The sequence below is a fragment of the Lygodium microphyllum genome, chromosome 2 (genome assembly GCF_053477565.2).
Source record: "Lygodium microphyllum isolate KBCC chromosome 2, Lygodium_microphyllum_v1.1.10, whole genome shotgun sequence".
Taxonomy (NCBI): Eukaryota; Viridiplantae; Streptophyta; class Polypodiopsida; order Schizaeales; family Lygodiaceae; genus Lygodium; species Lygodium microphyllum.
The window spans coordinates 27,384,740-27,410,535 of record NC_141136.1 but is presented as its reverse complement, the minus strand read 5'-3'; the positions used below and the strand labels follow the sequence as shown (position 1 = coordinate 27,410,535).

At 38.6% G+C, this 25,796-nt stretch overlaps 1 protein-coding gene across 1 annotated transcript; it reads left to right on the top strand.

The window, feature by feature from the left end:
• The first annotated feature begins 21,081 nt into the window (after nt 1–21,081).
• LOC148039564 (cytochrome P450 71AP13-like) lies at nt 21,082–25,567 on the top strand. Its single transcript, XM_087661612.1, has 5 exons — nt 21,082–22,107; nt 22,329–22,380; nt 23,100–23,366; nt 24,231–24,498; nt 24,761–25,567. Exons 1-5 carry the CDS (start codon nt 21,389–21,391, stop codon nt 25,138–25,140), a joined length of 1,686 nt encoding a protein of 561 aa, XP_087517738.1. The 5' UTR covers nt 21,082–21,388; the 3' UTR covers nt 25,141–25,567.
• The last annotated feature ends 229 nt before the right edge of the window (nt 25,568–25,796 follow it).

Genomic DNA, 25,796 nt, shown 5'->3' with positions numbered 1-25,796 from the left:
GTTCCCAAGGTTTAGATGGAATAGATAAAGGCATTAATAATCCATACTGTTTACCATGATGTCTTTTTATTCTTTGACAAATCAAACATTCAGAAACAAAATTAGACACATCTGCATCCATATGCGGCCAATAAAAATCTTCAGTTAACATGCGTAATGTAGAAATGATACCTCTATGACCTTGATATGGGGGACAATGAATTTCATTTAAAACAAAAGATCGGAATGGAATAGTAACACACAGTCTCTTTTCAAAGAACATGAATCCATCATTATATGATAATGAATCAACAGGAATGAAATTATTTTGAACTAATTTTTGCCAATCAGAATGAAAAGTAATATCCTGGTGATATGTGTCTTTCATAGCAATTAAAGAATCAAAAGATATGATAGAAATGTTATGAATTGCAGGTCTTCTACTTAATGCATCGGCAACTACATTTTCTTTTCCAGGTTGGTATTGAATGATAGGATGGAAACTTTGAATGAAGGAAGCCCATTTGATATGGCGGTCAGAAATTTGGGGTTGGCTAAGTAGATGTCTAATGCTTTGCTGGTCGGTCTTTATCATGAATTCTGAACCCATTAAATAATGCTTCCATTGTTTTAATGCTTGTACAACTGCTAAGAGTTCCTTGTCATAAGTGGAATATTTGAGCTCAGAGGGTTTCAGCTTAGAACTAGAATATGCTATTGGATGGTTGTCTTGCATTAGCACGGCTCCTATTCCTGATCCGCTAGCATCGGTCACAACTAAAAAGAATGGTCTATTAAAGTCAGGCAATTGTAGGACAGGGGCATTGGTCAATGCATGTTTAAGTAAATCAAAGGATTTCTGCTGGTTTTCAGTCCATTGATAAACAATGCATTTCTTAAGAAGTTTGGTCAATGGTAAAGCAAGTAATGAGAAATTACGTACAAACTTCCTATAGAAACTAGCAAGACCAAGGAATGAGCGTAATTCATGTACATTTTTAGGAATAGGCCAATGCAATATTGCGTCAATTTTCTTAGGATCAACTTTTATTCCTTCTTCTGATACAATATGACCTAGATATTCTATTTCTGCCTTAAAGAATTCACTCTTGTCAGGATTTGCAAACAATTGATTTTCTTTCAGTAATTGAAAAACTAATGATAAATGCTCATAATGCTCTTTTTCACTTTGACTGAATACTAAAATATCATCAAAGAAAACAATCACACAATACTGATATTTTAGAAAAATACGGTTCATCATTCTACTGAAAGTGGCAGGTGCATTAGTTAATCCGAATGGCATAACTAAGAATTCGTAATGGCCAAACTGTGTCCTGAATGCAGTCTTAAATATGTCAGATCTATCTAACCTCACCTGATGATATCCAGATTTAAGGTCAATTTTACTAAATATAGAAGATCCTTGCAGTTTGTCCATAAGGTCGTCAACTCTAGGTATAGGATACCTATTCTTTACAGTGATCTTGTTTAATGCTCGGTAGTCAATACACATCCGATAAGTATTATTCTTTTTCTTGACTAAGAGCACAGGTGCACCGAATGGAGAACTGCTAGGTCGAATTAAACCTCTATTTAGTAATTCTTCTACTTGAGTCTGGATTTCTTTTTGCTCTATTTGATTGTGCCTATATGGGGCTTTGCAAGGTGGTTGTGTGCCAGGTATTAGGTCAATCTTATGGTCTTCTGGACGAGATGGAGGTAAACCTGGTGGTAGGTCTTCTGCAAAACAATCCTTAAAATATGCAAGAAATTCCTTATGTCTAGGGTGCATATGAATTTCTTTTGCGTGTAATTCATTCACCCAAATGAGATATGATTTAGTATTCTTGCGTAGTGCACGTTTTGCTTGAGTATGCGAAAGCAGTGGAAACATATGAGATGCATGCATACCAAATAATGTAATAGATTTTCCTTGAAAATTAATATTCATTGTGTGTGTGGAATAATCTATATTGGGATTATGTTGGTGTCTCCATGGCATTCCTAGAATAATGTCGCTAGACTGTAATGGGACAACTAAGAAATTTCTTCTTTCAATATATGGACCAATTTGAATTTCTAAATCTTGAACTTCTTGTGTGCCATTGTACCTAGTGCCTAAAAATGCAGCTTTTATGCGATAATGCGTAGGTACTGTATGCAATTTCAATTCATTTACCAATTTTGCTGAAATAAAGTCATGCGTACTACCGTCATCATGCAATACAGTTCTTTCTTTTCCATGCACCATACATTTCATAGTCAACAATGAATGTGAAGTAGGCATACCTAGTAAAGTGTCGGAAGTAGTAGTAGGATCATCTTCTTCTTCAGTGAAATCCGGCATATCCTCATGCTCGTCTTCGTCCATAGCTCCAAGGTAGTTGATATGTGCTGATGGCTTCTTTGAATGACAATTTGCTGCGAGATGGCCTGGCTGGTGACACTTGTAGCATACGATAGGCTTGGCTTTGGTCACATTATTTGCAATGGCTGGGAGTCTGGGTATATTTGGATTTGCTTGTTGGATAGGCTTAGGATTTGGATTGACAGTGGATGGTAATGCAGGTGGTTTAGGCCAATTCTTGCGGAAAGATGGTGATGAAAAACGACCTGGATTAAACCTTCTGAAATTTGAATTGAATTGTTTAGATCCATAATTACCGTTTGCTTGGAATGGCTGTGGTCGTCGATCTCTTCCACGTAACTTATCTTCAGTGTCGTGAGCTAAGGAGATGGCATCTTCAAGGGTAGCAGGCTTGAACATATTCACCTCAGCGTAGTAATGTCCAAGAAGTCCAGACATGTACTTCCGCTTATGTGTCGTCTCTGGTACGTCTTCAAGCATGCGTAGCTGTAAGAGTGCATTCCAAAAACGCTCTGTATACTGTGGAATAGGCTCACGATCGCGTTGTTGAAGTAAATCCCATTGCTTGATAGCCTTCTCATGAAATTGCGGTGGAAGGAAATTTTGCATGAACTTCTTCTTGAAATCTTCCCATGTAGCAGGACATTCTATGCTCTTGCGGACGACAGTCCACCAAAGTGATGCTCTATCTATCAGATGATTAGTAACACACTTGATTTTATCTTTCTCAGGATAAGTTTCCTCATGGAAATAGTCATCAAACTGGCTAATGAATGATAAAACAGTCTTTCCTTCTCTTATGCCATTGAAAGTGCGAAACTTGAAACTTCGTTTACTTATCTTGGATTCCTTGCGAATGGTTTGTGCTTCAAGAGTGGCGTCGATGGTACGGCGAATCAGATCTTCAGCTTGAGGTTCTTCTTTGTCAGTGGACGCTCCTTGTAGCTTTGTCAATTGCGCTTGCAAGGCTTGCCTAGCTCTTCGCTCTTCGTCCAATTGCAACATGATAAGATCCAGCTTTTGTTCCATGGTAGGCTCGGGTAGGTCGTCTTCAGCCATAGGATCATCCATATGTGGGGTAGTCATCCTGTAAAACTCAACAAACCTTTCTCACTCAAAATCAGTTAGCGGGATGAGCGTAGCTCAAATTGGGGGTTACAAGGCTATGTACTTTTGGGTATTTTCTTCTTCAATTTTCAGAAATTCTGAAATATTTCTGTCTCCGTTTGCTGAAAGTACTTCAACGAACTTGTAGATAGGTAAAACAGCTTGCTGCAAACAACTTTCCAGTTCTGAATTTTTGCAAACGAACAAGTCTTCTAGGAGTTTCGAGCATTAGTCAGTTCTGATTTAGTCTGACTTGCAGAGTTGCAGACTTAACAGACTTGCAGGGTTGTTGACTTGCTGAACTTAGCTGATTTGCAGGACTTGCAGTACTTGATTAGTGTCGACTTGCGAAACTTGACTTCTGATGCGCAGGACCCGGAGTTTGGTGACTTCTCTGCCTTGTCTGACTTGAGAGTAGCTTAATGACTTAAGCTTAATAAATAAGCTTAAGCTAATAAGCTTAAGAAGAAGATCAGTCCGCCGTTTTTCAATCGTGGGGGGGGGGGGGGGGGGCGTTTTGATTCCGCGCAATTGTCGGGGGTCCTCCTCTTGCCACGATTTGCCACGTTTTGTAGATTATGAAACTCTTAAGCTTCTTAAGCTTAAAACTAAGCTTTGTTAATGAAGAAGATAAGAAATTTCTCACTGGTTGATCACGACTTGTTCATGGAGTTGAGGGAGTGGTCCTTCGCCGACAGAGAGTGGTCCTTCGCGATCTGAGAGTGGAAACAGGGGTTCTTGATCGCCAGAAGTCTGCCTGTATCGACGGTTCGCGACGAGATTGACTGTAGAGGTCGTTTGTTCCTGGAGCTCCGCCTTCGCCCGAGATTGGTAGCGATTGGAAGCCCTTGATCTCTGCTCCGCTCTGATACCACTGGTGCGCAGATCGGATGCAGGTAGCTCACGTAGTGAATTCCCAAAGGTCCCCAAGAACAAAGCACTCTACTTTTTAGCACAAAAATCAATGTAAAAACAAGCACGACATGAGACAAGAGACAAATTGGGTTGAATCTCCCCCATGCCTTGTGTGTGCGCTTCACAAAGCATGTATTTAATATATATTTCCAATCTTTTTGCTCAAAAATAGCCCAATTACAAAAATATGACAAGCTTTTAGCTTTTGAGTTTGCTTTCTACCAAAAATAGGAAAATAAAGCTAATGGACGGTGCCCAAAGAGTCTGGCACGCCCAATCTCAATGTCCAAATAAAAATAACATATCCAAGCGCATAAGTGCATACAAAATAATAATAAATAATCGATGTCTCTATAGACATAACAAAATATAGGCGTGGAGCCTATCAAAATATAGTCCAAAGATCGAAAACCCGCTAGACTCCAATGCTTTCCTTCGCCACTGCTGCTATCTCTACACATCAACTGAAGCATTCACAATCGTTAGTAAAATAACACAATTAAACCGACAAAAGTGAATACCTAGCAGTCTTCAGCTACATAAATAAATCAACTGGTTAGAAATAAATCCTAACCTTAATTTATTACGAGTGCGCACTCTAAACTCATAAACGTTTATTAATTTAATATGCATTTTGCGGAATCACCCGCTATGGAATCACCCATGTACACACTAAATTAATGAAACGCCCGAAAAGGACAGGCGTCCCCATCAACTTCTCGCACAAAGAATCCTCTTTGCGTATGAGCCCCGGTCATCTAAGTTTACGGAATCCACCGTAAAACCTCACGGAATCCACCGTGGAATATGCCTCCTGGCATCAATACTTTATGCATGGCATTCATCATGTGAGCTACTGAATTTGTAGCTCCTTAAGGTAGAGTACACATGCGGACTAAACCAAGAGGCGTCTTCATTGTAGTAATGTCTCAGCTCTCCAAACCAAGCTGAAATTGGTCATATCCCGAATATAAATCTGCCATGGAATAAATTGCTCTACCTGGAAAAGCCTCAGCAAATTCATCAACAATTGGCCCCGAACCAACATTTCTAATAGTGACTTTATTGGCAGGCTGTAAATCTTGAATGAATCGCAAAGATCCATTCTTCTTAGGCACGGTAAACCATCGGTTGGAATATGGAGCTGAAGATGGCTCCAATATTCACATTTTTATCTTTTCATTTAAAAGCTCCAGTAACTTAGGCAAATGACGCCCTTGGTACCGGAATTGGTTTAAGATTCCAAGGAATGTGTGGGACCGTGAAAATCACGATTGGTGCCATGACACATGGATCCACACAGCCAATTTCATATGGCTGAAATGAAAAAGCTTTTCCATGTTTCTTTAACATCTGCATGAAGATTTGCTTTTCAGCTAGCAAGAGAAAAGAGTCTTCACCAATTTTCAGCTCTTGTAGACTTTCAACTGTAAATTGGTGACCAATATCTTTGGGGTCACGAAGGCTTGGCTGTTTGGATGCCCTTTCTGCCAATCCTTCACTTTCGGGTGGTAGGGGAGTAGCCACCAGCTTGACCTTTTTGTCAACTGTCTTATACTTTGTTTCTACTCTTACCTCATCCTTGTTTGGCTATCCAAAAGCTTCTTGATCTGCAAATTCTTGAATTATGTCATACATATCCAATGTGCATATCTGTATGGACTGATTTCTAGCTTGATTTTCTACATGAACAGCTGCATATATTTCAGCCAATGTATCATTATAAATAAGCCCATGAAATAGCCCTAAATTTTCTTTATCTTTATGCAAAACATCAATTTGCTTCAGCTCTCATTCCACATGACATAAATGTTTTCTTTTAGCCTTATTCATGGTTGAAAACTGTTTATAACAGCCCACACTGTTGGCCGTAAAAACCTGCAAGTCAGCTTTTGGCATTGCCCCCTTTACATGTGGAGGCAAATTTTTATGATATGAAGCACCGCCATAGCCTCCACTTATAGCAGTGCTACCCAAAAATCCTTAAATTCTTGGGCATTAGGAGGTACAGGATGATCTCTCAATTGATCTCTATTCCGATGATGATTTACACACACAGTCAAAAATTGGGCAGCTTTGTCATTATTCTTACTTCTTATCCGAGCATATGATGAACCATCATCAAGGGCCTTTGTCTCCAAACGAGATTAAGAAATAAAAGGTTGTCCAAGAATGATAGGATAGTTGCAGGAATCTTGAACAAAGAAATGAAATTCATCTTTTATATTATCAATAGTAACTTGTACATAAGGGCATGCCGCATAGAGATCGCCAAAGGAGTTATTGGCTGCTTTCATGTGCCATCCTGGGTCCACATCTATGGGCCATCTGCCATTCTCGTAGAGACTTCTTGACATGACATTGATTTCTGAGCCATGGTCTATAAGGGCAATGCATGGAGTCTCTTTTTCTCCAATCTTAACAACGGTTTCGGTGGTCGCCCTTACCCAATGGGTACGGGAGTAGTGACTATTAGGAATAAAGTGAGCATCACTTTCTTCTTGCATGTTGTGAAGATGAGCTTCTTTCTTATGCATGGGCTGCACTTTGGATTGAGAAGACCCCACTATAACATTTTCTGCAATAGCTTCTTCAATTTCTGCTTCATAGATGTCTTCATCTTTGGCTTCTATGGTTGCAATCAATTCTTTGATTGCCTCCAATCGAATCCCTTGAGTTTTCAGCTTCTCTTCATCCTGCAAATACACATGAAGTGCTTGCAAAAAAGCATGCACGGATTCTTCAGTTTCCTCACCAACATATTGTCTTTTTTGTTTAACTACATCAATTATTACATCAAGAAATCCTCATTTTGCAATTCCGAGAATTTCACCTAATGTAAATTCAATTCTACTTCCAAGAATCCTTTCTTCTAGGATCCGCTTAAGATCCGTTGTAGTTTCTATGTCAGACTGCAACTTGTAGCTTGGATGCTTGCCTTTTCTTTTTCCTTCCGTCTTCTTTGCTTGAGGGGCATCTCCCATATCAAGCCCTAGCGGTGGTGGATTTTCAACAGCCTTCTGCTGATCCGGTTTACTTCTTGTCACACGTTTAGTTGGTCCCGAAGAGGAGGGACCGGCAACATCTTTATCTCTTCTTCTCTTTTCTTCTACCATAGCTTCATGATTATTAATTTTAGCTAGCCGAGCAAAAGCTGAAAATGAATCAACTGGCTCGGTCCATCCGGTTCTTCCTCAGATACATTGACTGGCAGTAGTTAAATCATCTTTGGTTGCCTTGCCTTGCTCCATGCGATCTAAGGCCTACATCCACACTTTAGATTTTGCATCAGTTTTACATGCTTTAACAATTTCATTAGTTGGCTCAATTTGCAGCCCATAGGTTGCTGCATCAACAGCTGCATAGGCTATTCTTGTTGCCAAATCCTCCAGTCTTTTCTTCATGTTGCCGTTACCAAAATTTGGCTCAAGAGGAAGCACGGTTTCGGTTGCATGAATTTTACCATCCTTCCAAAAGACTAATTTTTGTACTTCAGCTTCACGGAATGCACCTCACTCCCTCTTATCATGCTGTAGGCTATCACACCAGATACAACGTCTTTTGAAGCTTTCTCGTATGGGTCTTTGGGCAGTTGACCGCCATCCCCTTTCTTCCACTTTCACATAAAGCCTTTCCACCTTGTAATTAATCTCCGTTAGATTAATATGGAGATCCCGCATGCTCTTAATTAGCTCATCCATGACATCCTTCTTTGGAGATGGAACAGTAGGATTTCTTGGTTGCTCGGCCATAGAGACTGGAGGTCGAGAAACAGGAACAGGCTCCTTTATGGATTCATTTGGTGCAGAGGTAGATCCCCATCTTAGGCACAACCGCTCTCTTTGAGCAATCATATTAACTGCTTCAGTGACATCACTCCAAGCAGTCTTCAATCCCTTCTCAGAGTCAACATCTTCAAGCCGATCAATTAGCTTCTCTTAAAGGAATGGATCTGCAGCCTTTAAAAATAATTCAATCTTCTGGCTTTCCATACCCTACTGATTGTCAGGATCTAGTTGAGAAAATTTGCTTTCGAATTCGCGGTGAAGAGCAGTGGCAGTTAATCCCTTATTGGGCCTTTCGACCCATTCAGTGAAAACTTTCTTCGTCATAAGGCCAGAATCTTCAAGAAAAACTTCTTCTCGAAGAGCCTTCTTGAATGCGGACCATCCCGCGTCTTTTTGGAAAAGGCCATGAATTCGGTCTTGGAGGGCATGCACGGCCAAACGGGCAAAATATCAGCTCCAGGCATGATGAGGAACTCCAAAGAAGACCATCTTGTTAGTATAGAGGCGGATAAAAGAGGACACATTTTGCCCATTAAATTGCTTGAGCTCTTGCCCAACTGCTTCCAAAGCTTTAATGGCGGCGGCATCATTCCGCTCTTCTTCTTGTCTCTATTGTTGTTGCAATTGCAACTGCTGCTAAAATTGCAATTGTTGTTGTTGGCTTTCTTGCATCAGACGAACCAACAGTTGCAAGGCATCTCCTCCCGAACTTGACGATTCTCCCATTGCATGTTTTCTTCTGCAGCAGACCTTCACGTCGGGTTCACCACTGTCGTCGTGTTAAGGGTCGAAGGCCTACCATTGGGGTTTAGAGCAGAAGAAGAGTGTGGGATTCAAGTATTGGAGAATGAGGAATGATTGGGGTTTGACAAGATTTGGGTTTTAGAAATAAATTAGTTGAAGAAGAAGATATCAAGCTTTTTCTGTTTATTTAGCATACATGAATGGAATGAATGACTTTGTCTTGATCACATCAAATGCATTTGGAAATAATAAGCCATTACATAAGGGATAATCTTAGATTTAAACCAAATGCATATTCCAAATTCAAGCTCAAATGGTTTTTATTTCATGTACATGGATGGATAACAACTTCAAGAAACAAGTATTTTGATGGTAGACTCAAGTACATTCAAGGCATAGTTCAAAAGCTCAAGAAATGCATTGATTAAGCATAAATTTTAACTTCATCCCTGTTTTAAAACAGTAATTTTCAGCCCATAATCAAGCTCCAAAAGTGTACATAAACTCAAGAATAATCTCCTCTAATCATTTATAAGTAAAGCCCTGAAGTTAAGAGGTCAATTTCTTCTATTACAACCACATAGATCACTTGTTTTCTCATCAAAATGGACAAGAACAATGGGCTGCCCTGTTTATGACTAGTTTTGACAAGATTTGGGTTTTAGAAATGAATTAGTTAAAGAAGAAGATATCAAGCTTTTTCTGTTTATCTAGCATACATGAATGGAATGAATGACTTTGTCTTGATCACATCAAATGCATTTGGAAATAATAAGCCATTACATAAGGGATAATCTTAGATTTAAACCAAATGCATATTCCAAATGCAAGCTCAAATGGTTTTTATTTCATGTACATGGATGGATAACAACTTCAAGAAACAAGTATTTTGATGGTAGACTCAAGTACATTCAAGGCATAGTTCAAAAGCTCAAGAAATGTATTGATTAAGCATAAATTTTAACTTCATCCCTGTTTTAAAACAGTAATTTTCAGCCCATAATCAAGCTCCAAAAGTGTACATAAACTCAAGAATAATCTCCTCTAATCATTCATAAGTAAATCCCTGAAGTTAAGAGGTCAATTTCTTCTATTACAACCACATAGATCACTTGTTTTCTCATCAAAATGGACAAGAACAATGGGCTGCCCTGTTTATGACTAGTTTTGACAAGATTTGGGTTTTAGAAATGAATTAGTTAAAGAATAAGATATCAAGCTTTTTCTGTTTATCTAGCATACATGAATGGAATGAATGACTTTGTCTTGATCACATCAAATGCATTTGGAAATAATAAGCCATTACATAAGGGATAATCTTAGATTTAAACCAAATGCATATTCCAAATGCAAGCTCAAATGGTTTTTATTTCATGTACATGGATGGATAACAACTTCAAGAAACAAGTATTTTGATGGTAGACTCAAGTACATTCAAGGCATAGTTCAAAAGCTCAAGAAATGCATTGATTAAGCATAAATTTTAACTTCATCCCTGTTTTAAAACAGTAATTTTCAGCCCATAATCAAGCTCCAAAAGTGTACATAAACTCAAGAATAATCTCCTCTAATCATTCATTAGTAAAGCCCTGAAGTTAAGAGGTCAATTTCTTCTATTACAACCACATAGATCACTTGTTTTCTCATCAAAATGGACAAGAACAATGGGCTGCCCTGTTTATGACTAGTTTTGACAAGATTTGGGTTTTAGAAATGAATTAGTTAAAGAAGAATATATCAAGCTTTTTCTGTTTATCTAGCATACATGAATGGAATGAATGACTTTGTCTTGATCACATCAAATGCATTTGGAAATAATAAGCCATTACATAAGGGATAATCTTAGATTTAAACCAAATGCATATTCCAAATTCAAGCTCAAATGGTTTTTATTTCATGTACATGGATGGATAACAACTTCAAGAAACAAGTATTTTGATGGTAGACTCAAGTACATTCAAGGCATAGTTCAAAAGCTCAAGAAATGCATTGATTAAGCATAAATTTTAACTTCATCCCTGTTTTAAAACAGTAATTTTCAGCCCATAATCAAGCTCCAAAAGTGTACATAAACTCAAGAATAATCTCCTCTAATCATTCATAAGTAAAACCCTGAAGTTAAGAGGTCAGTTTCTTCTATTACAACCACATAGATCACTTGTTTTCTCATCAAAATGGACAAGAACAATGGGCTGCCCTATTTATGACTAGTTTTGACAAGATTTGGGTTTTAGAAATGAATTAGTTAAAGAAGAAGATATCAAGCTTTTTCTGTTTATCTAGCATACATGAATGGAATGAATGACTTTGTCTTGATCACATCAAATGCATTTGGAAATAATAAGCCATTACATAAGGGATAATCTTAGATTTAAACTAAATGCATATTCCAAATGCAAGCTCAAATGGTTTTTATTTCATGTACATGGATGCATAACAACTTCAAGAAACAAGTATTTTGATGGTAGACTCAAGTACATTCAAGGCATAGTTCAAAAGCTCAAGAAATGCATTGATTAAGCATAAATTTTAACTTCATCCCTGTTTTAAAACAGTAATTTTCAGCCCATAATCAAGCTCCAAAAGTGTACATAAACTCAAGAATAATCTTCTCTAATCATTCATAAGTAAAGCCCTGAAGTTAAGAGGTCAATTTCTTCTATTACAACCACATAGATCACTTGTTTTCTCATCAAAATGGACAAGAACAATGGGCTGCCCTGTTTATGACTAGTTTTGACAAGATTTGGGTTTTAGAAATGAATTAGTTAAAGAAGAAGATATCAAGCTTTTTCTGTTTATCTAGCATACATGAATGGAATGAATGACTTTGTCTTGATCACATCAAATGCATTTGGAAATAATAAGCCATTACATAAGGGATAATCTTAGATTTAAACCAAATGCATATTCCAAATGCAAGCTCAAATGGTTTTTATTTCATGTACATGGATGGATAACAACTTCAAGAAACAAGTATTTTGATGGTAGACTCAAGTACATTCAAGGCATAGTTCAAAAGCTCAAGAAATGCATTGATTAAGCATAAATTTTAACTTCAGCCCTGTTTTAAAATAGTAATTTCCAGCCCATAATCAAGCTCCAAAAGTGTACATAAACTCAATAATAATCTCCTCTAATCATTCATAAGTAAAGCCCTGAAGTTAAGAGGTCAATTTCTTCTATGACAACCACATAGATCACTTGTTTTCTCATCAAAATGGACAAGAACAGTGGGCTTCCCTATTTATGACTGGTTTTTTCAGTCCGTAACAGCCCATACACCTTCAAAATCCTCCCCTTTGCTTGCCCCAAAGTCACTCAAGTACTTGGGTACAAGATGGGCTTCATTGGACCATGAATAATGCTTTAAAAAATGAGAGAAGACATACATAAGAGCAGGTTAAATCCTTTTCTCTCAGGTTTCCCCCTTTTATAGACTGTCATACCATTCATTTTCGTCATACCAAATGGATGGGTAAGAGGAGCTCTCACCTTCCTTGTTTGTATCTCCTTCTTCAGCTCCAGTTTGCCTTCAGTTTGCATGCTTTGAAGCATAGCCCACAACTCTTCTCCATCTGCCACAGGTATGCATGCCCACTTTTTGTCTTGGGTGTCTCTCATTGGATGGGGTTTTTGTGGATGTGACAGCCTAAGGAAGTGCACTCTTCCTCTTTTACTTTTAGCAACATTGCATTTTAGTTTAGTGTATGCTATTGCGTTGTATGGTTTTCTCATTTAAGAGGCCATAGTCTAGCTTGTATATACAATATGGTCTATTATATGGTACTCGGATGTGAACATCCAAGTAAACATACTCTCCACACCTTTGGGATTCTAAAGTTGGTACACACATGGACAAGGTAGGACCACCAAGGAACTATGGTTCTTAACAAGTAGAGCCCGCATACCTAGCCCCACCAACCCATCCACCATGTAGGCAACAAGGGTTTGTTGGCTACTCAATGCCAGAGATGAGACACCGATCCCTAATATTTGTAGCTAGGGTGTATACAATAAGAATCTACAAGTACCAAACATTTTGAGGCCATGAACATAGCCCATGTACACTAGTAGAGTGTAGATGCTAGGGATATATTGGCTACCTAATAATTGGATGTTATGCACCTAGCCCAAATGTATGGCTGTGAGGCAAGTGATAGCTCTTAATCACATGCACCATGGTAAATGAGGAAAGCTATATTCAACATTAATTCTATCATCTAGATGAAATGATCATGATCAATACACTAAACAATCAAATTGAAACCATACTCTAAATAATCCTATTGTGATAATTATATTATCAAAATTAAGCCAATCATAATTGTGGTAATTATATTATGAGAATGAAGCCAATCAAGATTGTCAAAAACTCAAAGATGGTGATAAGCTCTTTATGCCATGAAGCACAACTACATCACTACTACACTTCTTTCTTCAAGGTAAATGCTTCATAAGAGCAAAAACAATATTGGCTTTTGTGGCCACAAGGTTGAGAGGAAATAATTCCATAAATGAGATAAAGGCAATGATAAAGGCCACAAGGTTATGGTGACACTGAAGGTTTTAATGCTATTAGAATAACTAGATGGTGCCTTACTTAAGTTATTAATAGCATATTCTTCTTGAATTTAAACAGGGTATAATGTATAGTAAATGCACCACAAGAAATGCACTAAGCAACCCTAAGTTTAAAGGAGATTATTAGTATCCTGCCCTTTTCTTTGGGTTTGTTGTTGTCCTGCATGGGTAATTATAATCATAGACTATTACTTAAGAGTTTCATGATATACTTACTAATTCTTTTAGTCATGTCACTCATATATTCAAAACTTAGTGAAATATTATCCACATTGCACAATGCAAATTTTCATATTCAATATTGTGCATGTGGTTTGATTAGGAATTTAGATCTATCCCTTGTAATCTCCCAAATATCTATTTTCCTACTTATAGTAGCAATCCTAGCCTTATCCATTGTGTTCACTAAGTACTTTCATCCTAGGATGCATAGGATGCCTAGTTTCCTTGGGCTATGTTTTGTGACACGTGGAAGAGATTTATCATGACAGACCTTGTCAAAAGGGTTTTTCTACACTAGCCATGAAGGATTTAGACAAGATTATGATCTCCTACACAAAGGCTTTGAGTGTTGGATATGTGGTGGTGAAGATTTTGTTGGTTTGAGCATTCCTTGCAAATTGCACCAAGGAAAATTTGACAAGTTCCAAGCTTTGGCTAGATTGGTCTTGTGTTTTGTGGATGCATCAATAAGTATAGCAATAATGTTCAAATCTAGTGTTCTATATTTTGGCTAGTGAGAGTAGTAAGATACAAGTTTTAGAACAATATAGATCTATGAAACAAAAGTACTAAGTTGGCCCATCGAAGATTAATATTGGAGATCCAAAGAGAAAGGATATTTAAATAGTTTTATAGACAATGTACTGATAATAAAGAAATACTATGTGGGCCATAGGGCCAATCTTTCTTTGTGTCATGGTCTATGAGCATTCTAGCTCCATAGCTTGGTTTCCTTTCCTATTGCTAAGTTTCAATCTTAAAGGTTAAGTTCTTGCAACTTCAACTCTACTATCATTTGGCTTACTACAAACTAGTTTCACCTTGTCTATAAGTGTGGAGACAATTTCATGAAACTTTTAAGTGACCATGTTTTTCGACGAGTTACTCTTCCTACTCTCCAGTTGTATGTCCAAGTAGTACATAGCCTTGGAGTGCTCTCTCTCTCTATATATATATATATATATATATATATATATATATATATATATATATATATATATATATATATATATATATATATATATATATATATATAAAACATGCATTCAAAGCATTTTTGTAGATACCTTTATCTATGATTTTCCTCTAAATAAAACACGACCCTTTTCTATTCAATGTGTAAAGTTACCCTTTAATATGATATCCTTCTATATGTTAAAAATGTATTAAAAATTGTATTTTAAAAATCCCTTATTTTGAACCCATGTGATATACACATATATTCATGAGTGACCCCCCAAGTACATAGCACATGGGCACATTTAAGGCTTTGTATGCCTTTTAGATTAGCATCATTGACCATGGTTGCAACCTACATTGTTGCCCTATTAAATTGGGAAGAAGGATTGAAGAGAAAAGGACCCTAAGATGCTAAAGGTATTATGCAATCTCATGCTTGAAGCTAGTTCACTCTTCTAACCTTACCTTGATTAATAAAGCCAGTGCAAGGGAGTCATACACTGGTTGATTGTTACTAGTTTGTTACTAGTTTGATATTGCTGTAAATTGCAATGTGTTCAATGTGTTGATGTAACTAGTTTTCAATGTGTTGTTTCTTTGACTGTTTGGTGTGATTGCTCCAAAAAAGTTTTACAACTCACACCATGATCTTGGTCTATATGACATGGTTTATTATGTTTAGCTCTTAGGCTAACATCATACATGTGCAAATCCCATTCTAGCTTATGAACAACATGAGAGCATCACAAGCACTCTTCAATGTTAGGTATAATGTGATCTGAAAAGTCTTAGCAATGTGCAAATGCTTTCTAGGAGTGGTAATAAGAGCACATTTGCATTTAATAGAGCATAGATCTTTTGTTCCTAACTTTTAAAGATTTGATTGAAAAAGAAATATAAATTTTAGGTAGAATTGTGATGTTAAACTAAACTAAATTGGTTTTTAACTTAATCAAACTAAGACTAATTTTTTAATGATGGCATGCCATTAGTATACCATTCCAAAAGCATAATTCATAACATGAAACACTAACAAAAAGAATGCAATTCACAATGCCAATTATGGAAAAACCTTAAAATACCCTTATAACTTGTAAGTTATCAAGTAGAAAAGAAAGGATTTGCATAATTGTTGAATATTAGAGTGAGAGCAAGAGAGTGTGCACAAGAGGGCGAGAGAGAGCTCAAGTATAAGAAGAAGATCTTGTTTAATGAGTTGTTCACAAGAACAACTACTACACTCTCCTCAACATTGAGAGTGACCTTTAGGTTGTTTAAATAACCTCTATATGGCTAGGGTTCGGGTTTCCCCTGCCCTCTAGTTCATTCACACCCACCTATCCTTATCCGAGCCTTATCCACCCTTGCATACATAGGATTCACATGCCTATCTCTCAACACCCCCCCCCCCCCCAAATGCCAGAGTGGCATTGGACTATAAGACATGTTAATGCCCCCCCTCAAACAAAGTGGGATGCCTTTATAAATCAAGCTACAAGAGTGCTTATAGGTAGAGGATTTGTAGAATTGAAAAAGTCATAGGTGGGTTGGAGACAAAGTTGGCCTCCAATTCTTTTGGTACTTCAGGGATTGTAAGACATTTACTAGTAATATGCCTTGTCTTCTTACATTTTTTGCACTTCATTTTGTTAGGATATGTTTTCCAACAGTTGCTGACAATATGTCCCTTTTTGTTGCAGAAGGAGCATTTAGTGGATACAATTTAAACCAAGAGTTGGTCACCAGCTATTGAAGTGGATGCCTGACTAGTGCTACCTTCTTTCTGATTTCTTTTCTCCTCTTCTAAACAAGATTGAATGGTGCTTTCCATGGTTGGATTAGGGATATTTTTAAGAGTAGTACAAGGGTTGAAAATACCTTCTTTATAGCTTTTAAGAGCAAAATAGACTATATCTGCCTATGTTTTTTGATAATGACACCTTGTTGCGTGGACAATGTTGAGGCTTGTGGTGTGTTGAAGTGCCTTGATTTGGGGAGCAACTCTCTAAAAGAAAGCAATGCAAAACATTCTCTCTTTTGCTCACATAAGCTCCTCCAATAGAGGTAGGTGTTGGCTAGCTATTGAGGTTGAAAGACCAAGATGGAGAAATGAAGCTTTTCTTGTGCACTTAGGTTGAATTGAGGTTTAGGGAACTTGAAGGGATCATAGATGGATCTGATACCATGTTGAAATATCAAAGTGAGAGCAAAAGAGTGTGCACAAGAGGGAGATAGAGAGCTCAAGTAGTACAAGAAGAAGATCTTGCTTAGTGAGTTGTTCACAAGTACAACTAGTACACTGTCCTCAACATTCAGAGTGACCTTTAGGCTATTTAAATAGCCTCTGGATCACTAGGGTTAGGGTTTCCCCTACCCTCCAGTTCATTCACACCCACCTACCCTTATCCACCCTTGCATACATAGGGTTCACATGCCTATCTCTCAACAATAATATCCTTAGACATCATGCCCCTAAATCTCTAAATGTCATGGAGTACCTATCCATGTGTGAGAAAAACTTAGAATCAACCATGATTCTTGGAATAAGTCTCATACTTAATGAAATAGAAATGTTGTGTGAAAATGGCACTATCATACTACCTACTATATGGGCATACATATCTATTTGTGACTGTGTACATGGCACATGATGTTGCAATGTATGATGCACAATGCACAAAGAGAGAGAGAGAGAGAGAGAGAGAGAGAGAGAGAGAGAGAGAGAGAGAGAGAGAGAGAGAGAGAGAGAGAGAGAGAGAGAGAGAGAGAGAGAGAGAGAGAGAGAGAGAGAGAGAGAGAGAGAGAGAATGTTATTGAGGATGACTTGCAATGACACGCGATAAATTGTGGTAAAATGAATGGAATAGTTAATAATATAATGTGGTTGAAAAACAAATGTCTCAAAACCCTTATGTAGCTTTCTTACTCTTAATGTGCTCAAGATGAGAATATTGTACTATCCCTTGCCTTTTTATCAATAAAGCTATCCTTTAAATCTTATTATTTAGTGTGATATTCTCTTAAAATGGTAGAATGCTTATAGTATTGATCAATATCTATATAAACCTTAAGAATAGGGCAATGTTTCTATATACACCCCAAAACTTATAAACATTGGGGTGCTAGAAAATTGAGCTACACAAAGCAAGATAGAATCAACAACCTCTTATGATTCCACATGTTTTTTCTTTAAAAATCATCAATATATGATGTTTTGCTCAATAAATTGATATATGGCAATATGCTTTTACTTTCTACTATATGTGCTCCTACAAAATCATCAATATATGGCAATGTGCTCAAGGTTACCAATGACATTGAACACACAAGGGTAGAGACAAAGCTAACAATGTCACTAATATATGAGGATGTACTCATTATCAACCATCATGAAGAAGCTCAAGTGCATTACCTTGGAAACATGTGTGTGCACTTAATTATTTAACAAATTGCCATCCTTGGTCCGTCAATCTCTTCAAAAAAAACATTATAAGGCCAAAGCATTCCATGTGCATAGACCATACACTCTAACAAATACATTAAGGAATAAAATTTCAGAGATGAAAATACTATAAGAATATTATGGAATAGTTATTTGGCACACATGATTAGTAACAAACAAAGGAAGTTTGAAAATGAGCTCTAAACCAAGAATGCCAAGTAACCTACATCTTCCACTTTGCATACTTGCTTTAGCTTGCCAAGGCTATATTTCTTCATCTTGACAAAAGAACATAAATGTAAATGTTTGAAGTCTAGTGAAATTGCATATATGTTTGGTAGATTTGAAAACTTAGGTAGCCACATAATCATTCTTAAAACAAATGCAATAACTATTGTGAATTGCAACATAAATGTAAATGTTTGAAGTCTAGTGAAATTGCATATATGTTTGGTAGATTTGAAAACTTAGGTAGCCACATAATCATTCTTAAAACAAATGCAATAACTATTGTGAATTGCCAGTAATATTGACACATGTACGTAATGAATAGTATAATACTTATATAAAAGTTTGCAAAGTAGGTTAGGAGTGTAGCTCAACTAGTTAGAGCTTACGACTATGAGCATGGGTGCGTGCATTTGATTCCTAGCTCCTGTGAAATATCAAGCATTCCTCATCCTTTGAAATGCATATTAAAATATGTGGGTTTTTTTTTTTTTGCAAAGTGGATGGGTATTTTGAATATAGCCTTTGAGATTCGTTCTTATCATAGTGTACCTTACTCTGTGTGTAAGCAATGGATTGGGATTGGATAACAATAATCAAATGTCAAAACAAACCTATGTGCATCCCTGTTTTATAATTAAGTGAAAAGAAGTATAGGAAATTGTATCTACTAGGGAACTTTTGTTGGAATGGAAACATCTTGGCTATATGCCCACTTGTGAAAACACATGTTACTTTCATTCATGCACATGGGGTTGTTTTGCATCACATACATTTACTAACTAATAAGCATGCTCATTATAGACGACATTGCTTTTAGAAAATGTGTATGTTATTTCTTCAAAAACTCTACACTACCCTACAAAGATATTTGCACTTTCTTTTTGGCCTACCTTGCAAGAGACCTTAATGATGCTTTTGTGACTTGCATTTGAAATTTTCTCAAATACATTGAAATAAAACAACAAAAAGTTTTACATGTATCATCATTAGATGCTCTCATCTCTCTCTCTCTCTCTCTCTCTCTCTCTCTCTCTCTCTCTCTCTCTCTCTCTCTCTCTCTCTCTCTCTCTCTCTCTCTCTCTCTCTCTCTCTCTCTCTCTCTCTCTCTCTCTCTCTCTCTCTCTCTCTCACACACACACACACACACACACACACACACACACACACACACACACACACACACACACACTTTAGAAATATGAATGAGTGGAAGTGTAATGTCTTAAGTCACATCCCACTATCTTTGTCTCTCTTGTTTTGCCCAAGGTGAATGATTGAGAAGAGATGTAATATATAGTTCCATCATTTTTGTTAAAGTTACTTCTATGTTGTAGTCCCTTTTACATTTTGGACTCACATTTTGTTCTTTTGTTATAAGAATTGCAATCACTCTGGAATTAAGTTCAATTTGTAGTACCATGTCACATCCTTGTGACATTATTTGTGCTTCTCTTCATAAACGGACTTGTTTTATCTTGATGGGTAGAGTAAAGGAGTTCATAGGATAAGGGTCTTACTTAAGATGCATCTTCAATCTATGACATTTTCACTATGGCGCTTCTTGATGCCAAGGCAAAAACAAAATGTATAAGTACTACCAACAATAATCTATATTTATAAGGTGATAATGAATGAATTACAAGGAACAAATACATATGTGATCTAGTTGCATGATAACTTTTGAATCCATGACTGCTAATAGGAACAGCCTATTTGGTCTGAATAAAAGTATTTCTATTTAGAGAAAGGAGAATCCTATGGGTAACACCTTGGGAAAATTCCCCTTGGAGGAGCCTAAAAGCATTAGGGAACTGGTCCTTACTGAGTATTTACTAGCTCCTCCACTATTGGCAATATGGAGCATTAGAAGTTGTGGATCCACCTAGAAAAGATTTTAGTTTGCCACAATCTAATAGACATGTGGAAGATTCCTAGTTGTAACTTGTCATTCCTCCTCTTGTGGTTGGCTTGCCTCAATACAATGTAGCCTTGGCGTTTATTGTTCAAGTGCTCTTTGGGATCAATGGGCACAAAAATAGTAGTATGCTAATCATTGGAAAAAGGGGTGTGCTACCTAGGGAAGATCTATGCATGTGAATTTAATGTGGAAAATGTATGGAATGAACCTATAGATTAAGTGATGGGGTCCTATTTGTTTAAGTTGATAAGTCTTGTATATACTTTAGCTACTTATTATTAAGGAAAATAACTGAGCTTATATGTTGAAGCCTCTATCTATATATGTGTATAGTAGGTTTGGAACCACCCCCCCCCCCCAACCCACTTTGAGAACACACCATTTATTGATAGGTTTGTATAGATGCGCCTTCCTCTAACAACTTAATCAACCCCTAGAGAAGATTTAGAACCTTCTATATTAAAGGCCCATAAACATGCCAATGAATGTATGCTTCTTTATTAGTGTTCATGGAAAACATTTTAGAAAGTGATACTAAAAATGGCAATTTTGATCATTAGTAGGCTTTTTGTTAGGTTTCGAGAGTTTTTTCCTACATATGATAACTAAACTAACTAAAGTGACCCCCAATTTTTGTTGGATTGAAAAATGTAATCACAAAACATTCAAAAGTTTTATTTTTCAAAGTCAAGAATTGATTTGACGTTAGCCGTGAATCTACTTAAGTTTTGAGGATGCGACATTATGCATAGCGACACAAATGGGCCCTTGTGTAGAAGGTTTATAAAATGTACCGAGTATATTGTATGCCTGAAGCGAATATTTCTGTTCGGATGACAGCGATAGCTCGTTGCAGACGAGTCTGTGCCATGGATGCATGGCGATAAATACTGGACCATCTTCGTCTTCGCAGTGCTGGGTTTCACTCGCTAGTAGCTGTACTACTCAATCATGTTCATATCATTCGTACTAGAAACGTTGCAAGCACGCATAACTCTGTGCGACCATTTTATATGATAATGGCAAGAAATGGCGCAGCTTGTAGGCTGGATTACACTGGCAGTATGGCAAATCATCATTAAGCTGTAGCACTAGTAGGTTGCAAGCAAGCACGAGTCTCCACTGCGATGGATATGATAATGGAAAGATGTGCAGGAGCTTGCCCTAATTCGCCGCATTGGCTCGGATATTCATGCTTGCTAGTGACGGTGGCAGCAGTGCTGCTGGGTGGTACGATGATTTGTGTGCAGCTGGTAATCATGATGACGAAGGAGGGGAAGAAGCCGCAACATCATAATATTGGAGATTATATAAATAATCCTGATGGCGGCGATAAGAGTAAGGCAAAAGAGCGTAGGGTATCTAAGGTAGTAGCGATGAGGGGGCCGTGGGCGATACCGATCATCGGAAGTGTGGACGCGATACGGCTGCTGCGACGGTGGCACGAGACGCTGGCGGGGCTGGGGGAGAGGTACGGGCCGATCCTGCTGGTTCGGGTGGGGGCGCGGCCGGTGGTGGTGGTGTCGAGCCGGGAGCTGGCGCGGCAGGTGCTGGTGGTGCGGGACGAGGAGCTGGCGCAGCGGCCGGAGGGCGAGGCGGTGCGGCGCCTCTTCTACGGCGGCACCACGCTGGCCACCATGCCGCAGGGGCCCCACTGGCGCCAAATGCGCCGCTTCTACGTCCAGGAGCTCCTCCACCCCAAGCGCCTCCACGCCCTCGGCCACATACGCCGCCGCGAGGTCGCCTCCATGCTGCTCGCCATCGCCGCCGACGCTGCCCCCGTCAACTTGTCGCAACAGCTCTCCCGCGTTCCCCTCAGCATCCTGCTTCGCATGGTCATGAACAGGTATCTCCTTCTAATTATACCTCCATATACACCACCAGGATAGTTTGGAATCATCATGCCTTGCTATAGTTACTCTAAGTGTCACTCCAATGCACCAAATTATAGTTGCATTAGTCCTTACATCACCACGATAGTTTGGAATCATCATGCCTTACAATAGTTACTCGAAGTGTCACTCCAATAAGTTTTTTTTCTTTTTGCATTTTTCCACATGGACAAAGCGTTTTTGAGAAGGGCTTGAACCTTGAAAGATGCCTCCTAAGTGTGCACAAGGTTTTGAACTCCCACACCCATGTATGTGGGTACTCACATATTAAAATGGCCACTTGAGCTATAGTCCCCCTTGGCAACTTCATGAGGTTTTGATTTAGAGGTAAATATGGTTGGGCTTGGCTGGGGGCCACAAAATGCACCTAGTTGTATGCAACCCTCGCATGCAAAAGCTTATGATGTTGGAATTCACAATGTGGCCCTCTTCTTTTCTCTTATTTTTCCTTATAATGTTCAAGGTCATGAGCTTTTGCTTGAGAGACACTCCATGCTTAGCTAAGGGCTCTTTTACCGTGTTTTGCACTATAGTATTCAACATTATGAGCTTCTATTCTAGAGGCACGGCATACTTAGCTAAGTGCAATTGGGAATAAGGGGTTGCCAACCCCCTTCACCTACCCAAATCCACCCCACACACCCCCCAAAGGTTGAGTCCCCAACCCCCAAATATGGGGTCCATACCTCGCAAAAGCTCATGGTGGTGTCATAATTCACAATGTGGAAATTATAGTGAGAATTCGTCTGAAACCTCTCGTGTTATTATTTCGGCCGTTACTACAATGCAACAACTTACAAACACATTAATTTTTTGTATAGCAAGAAAATTAGTTGTTCTAGCATGCTGCCTCATATGCATGGTGATGAATAGGTCTTTGTTGGTGGACTCCATTGTCAACAAAACTAATTACGGCATTGACCTCGCCAACCATTTGAGATGAAAGACTGGTGAGCTTCATGATCTATGGGTATCACCGACCATCGGGGACCTTATTCCATACCTTAGGTGGATGGATCGAAATACCCACAAATGCATGGACGCCTTGCATAAATCCATCGATGCAGTTATTGAAAAGGTGATCACGCACCGCCGAACTGACAAACAAAACAATCTAAGCGAGGCAGTTGAGGATTTTCTAGACTTGTTGCTCACCAAGACATTCGATGAAGGAGGACCTCTCAATGATGTGCAAATTAAAGGAGTGATACAGGTACTCAATTTGTCGGACGTTGTTATTCTAATATCTTTTGTTATATTAGGTAGATTTTGTATTCTCGACAGCTGGTTAATATCATTGTTCTTCTTGTTCCTTACAATTGACCACGATCTAAATTTAACACTAGTCTTTAAGAAGTTGAAGCCAGTTTTGCGCATGCAACTTTGTTTAGACCTTCCACAAACAAATTGTGTTCTGTTCAATACTTAAGATTAAGGAATTGCCATTTGAAGGAAGTGTGAATTGTGACTAGAGAAAGATAGGAATGCGCAAAAAGGAGCAGTCACAAGCATAAGTTGTCAAATTGCTGACCACTCATAAGTTGTCAAATCACCATCGAGATACTACACTCTTTGCGAATTATTAAAAACATTTGGTCATCCTGAGAATCAAAAGCACATCAATATCCTTTATCATATCAATGTTTTAATTGGACATACTGAGAAACATAGGCCATGTGCTCCCATGACTATAATTAGAATTGGCTAAAACCTACTAGGTTCTAGTCTCAATTAGCTTTTGCAAGTGTGCTTTTGTTGATTTTTGTCTTTAGGTAGTAAATAAAGGATTTCTAAGTGAAATTTTGCTGTAAAGTTTGCATTGTTAGCTACTCAAAACGTCTTGCTTATGTCTAGCTAAGACGTGGCATCATATCACATGCATACTGGAGCCAGCCACGCATGTGGTTCACAAACCACTCGGGTATAATTGACCAAGTGACAAGGCTCATGGCTAATCTTCTCGAGTTAATACATTCTCATATAATTGATCATAATTGATGTATTCTCCTAATCTTAGTCTCCCAAATATATTGTCTTACAGTTTCATAGTACTGATTCTACGGGTTTTGCATACAAGGATGTACTTGCGGCAGGTTCTGACGTGACAACAGGGACACTGGAGTGGACAATGACGGAACTTCTGTGCAAGCCTCGCGTCTTGCAGAAGCTACAAGAAGAGCTCGATCAGGTGGTGGGTCACGATCGGCGAGTGGAGGAGGCCGACATACCCAACTTAACCTACTTGCACGCAGTAGTGAAGGAGGTCTATCGCCTGCATCCGCCGGCGCCAGTCGTGGCTCGTCAAGCACCATTGGACAGAGAGTGCACTCTAGCTGCCGGCGATGGTGATGATCAGAGCCCTACTGTATTAATTCTCGCATTGTAAATAATTACGAACAACATCATGAACTTTTGTTAGGGAGGCATCGCAATATATATACCGAGCTCGGTGCGGGTGGGTGCTAGCAGCCGCCCGCTCTCAGCCGCATTTAGCTAGGTATGCGGTGCCTCCGAGCATGAGCTCATGAAGTTGAACATTATAAGGAACAAGGAGGGAAACGAACCCCTTTTAATCTCACATGGGAAAATGTTGGAAAACTCTTGTAGGTGAGAGCGTGTATGCGATACCGAGGGGTGCACTGGTCTGGCTGAACGTGCGGGCTATCGGGAGGGATGGCAGACTATGGAAGGACCCCGAGAGGTTCCACCCAGAGAGGTTTGAGGGCAGCAGCCTGGACGTGCGAGGCCAGGACATGGAGCTACTTCCCTTCGGCGCGGGCAGAAGAGCCTGTGTCGGGATGAACCTGGGCCTGGCTGTGGTCTACCTCACCATCGCCAGCTTAGCCCAAGCCTTTGACTGGAGCTTGAGTATCAACAGCAGTGACGATGCACCCCTCAAAGGCTGCGGCCCATTCCTGCGTAAGGCGCAGCCTTTGATGGCCTCTGCCAAGCCCCGCATACCTCTTTCTGTATTTGATGCTAGTTAGCTTCCCCCTTAATGCTATAACCTATACTAGCTTGTGTGCCTTTGGAAGCTCCAAAGAATAAATTAGGTTTGACATTAATGCTACCTATACTAGTTTGTGTGCCTTTGGAAGCTCCAAAGAATAAATTAGGTTTAACAAATTTATTTAGAGTTTCCTTGCAACTACGTTTCGAGACTCCTTGTCACCACCACTGGGGTTGTAGCTCAGGGAATTTGGAGTGTGTGGGTAGGTGCATGTTTGTGTGTGGGTCTTCTATATATGCATGAGCGAATTCGACCCCTCAAAACATCCCTTGCAACACTTTTCAAGTCCATAGTTTTTTGAAAACAAAGAATGGTTTACAAATAAGATCGATAAGACCACCTATTTCTGTATGAATTCTACACCCTTGCTATGAGAGTACATGAAAAGTTCAAACTATTTGGTCACTTCTTCAAAGTCTTGCTTCTAGACTCTCAATAAGTGTACTCTTATACCCTTATTCTTTGCCGAGGGTATAAGTTACACAAGATGATGAGTGTAGTGCTTGCATATTTTGAATAGTTCTAATAATTGACAATGTAATATAACATCTTTTTTATCAAGGCAAATACTAGTTATTTATAATTTGTGAAATGCCATTATGATCCCTAAGTGAGAGCGAAAATTTGAACCAA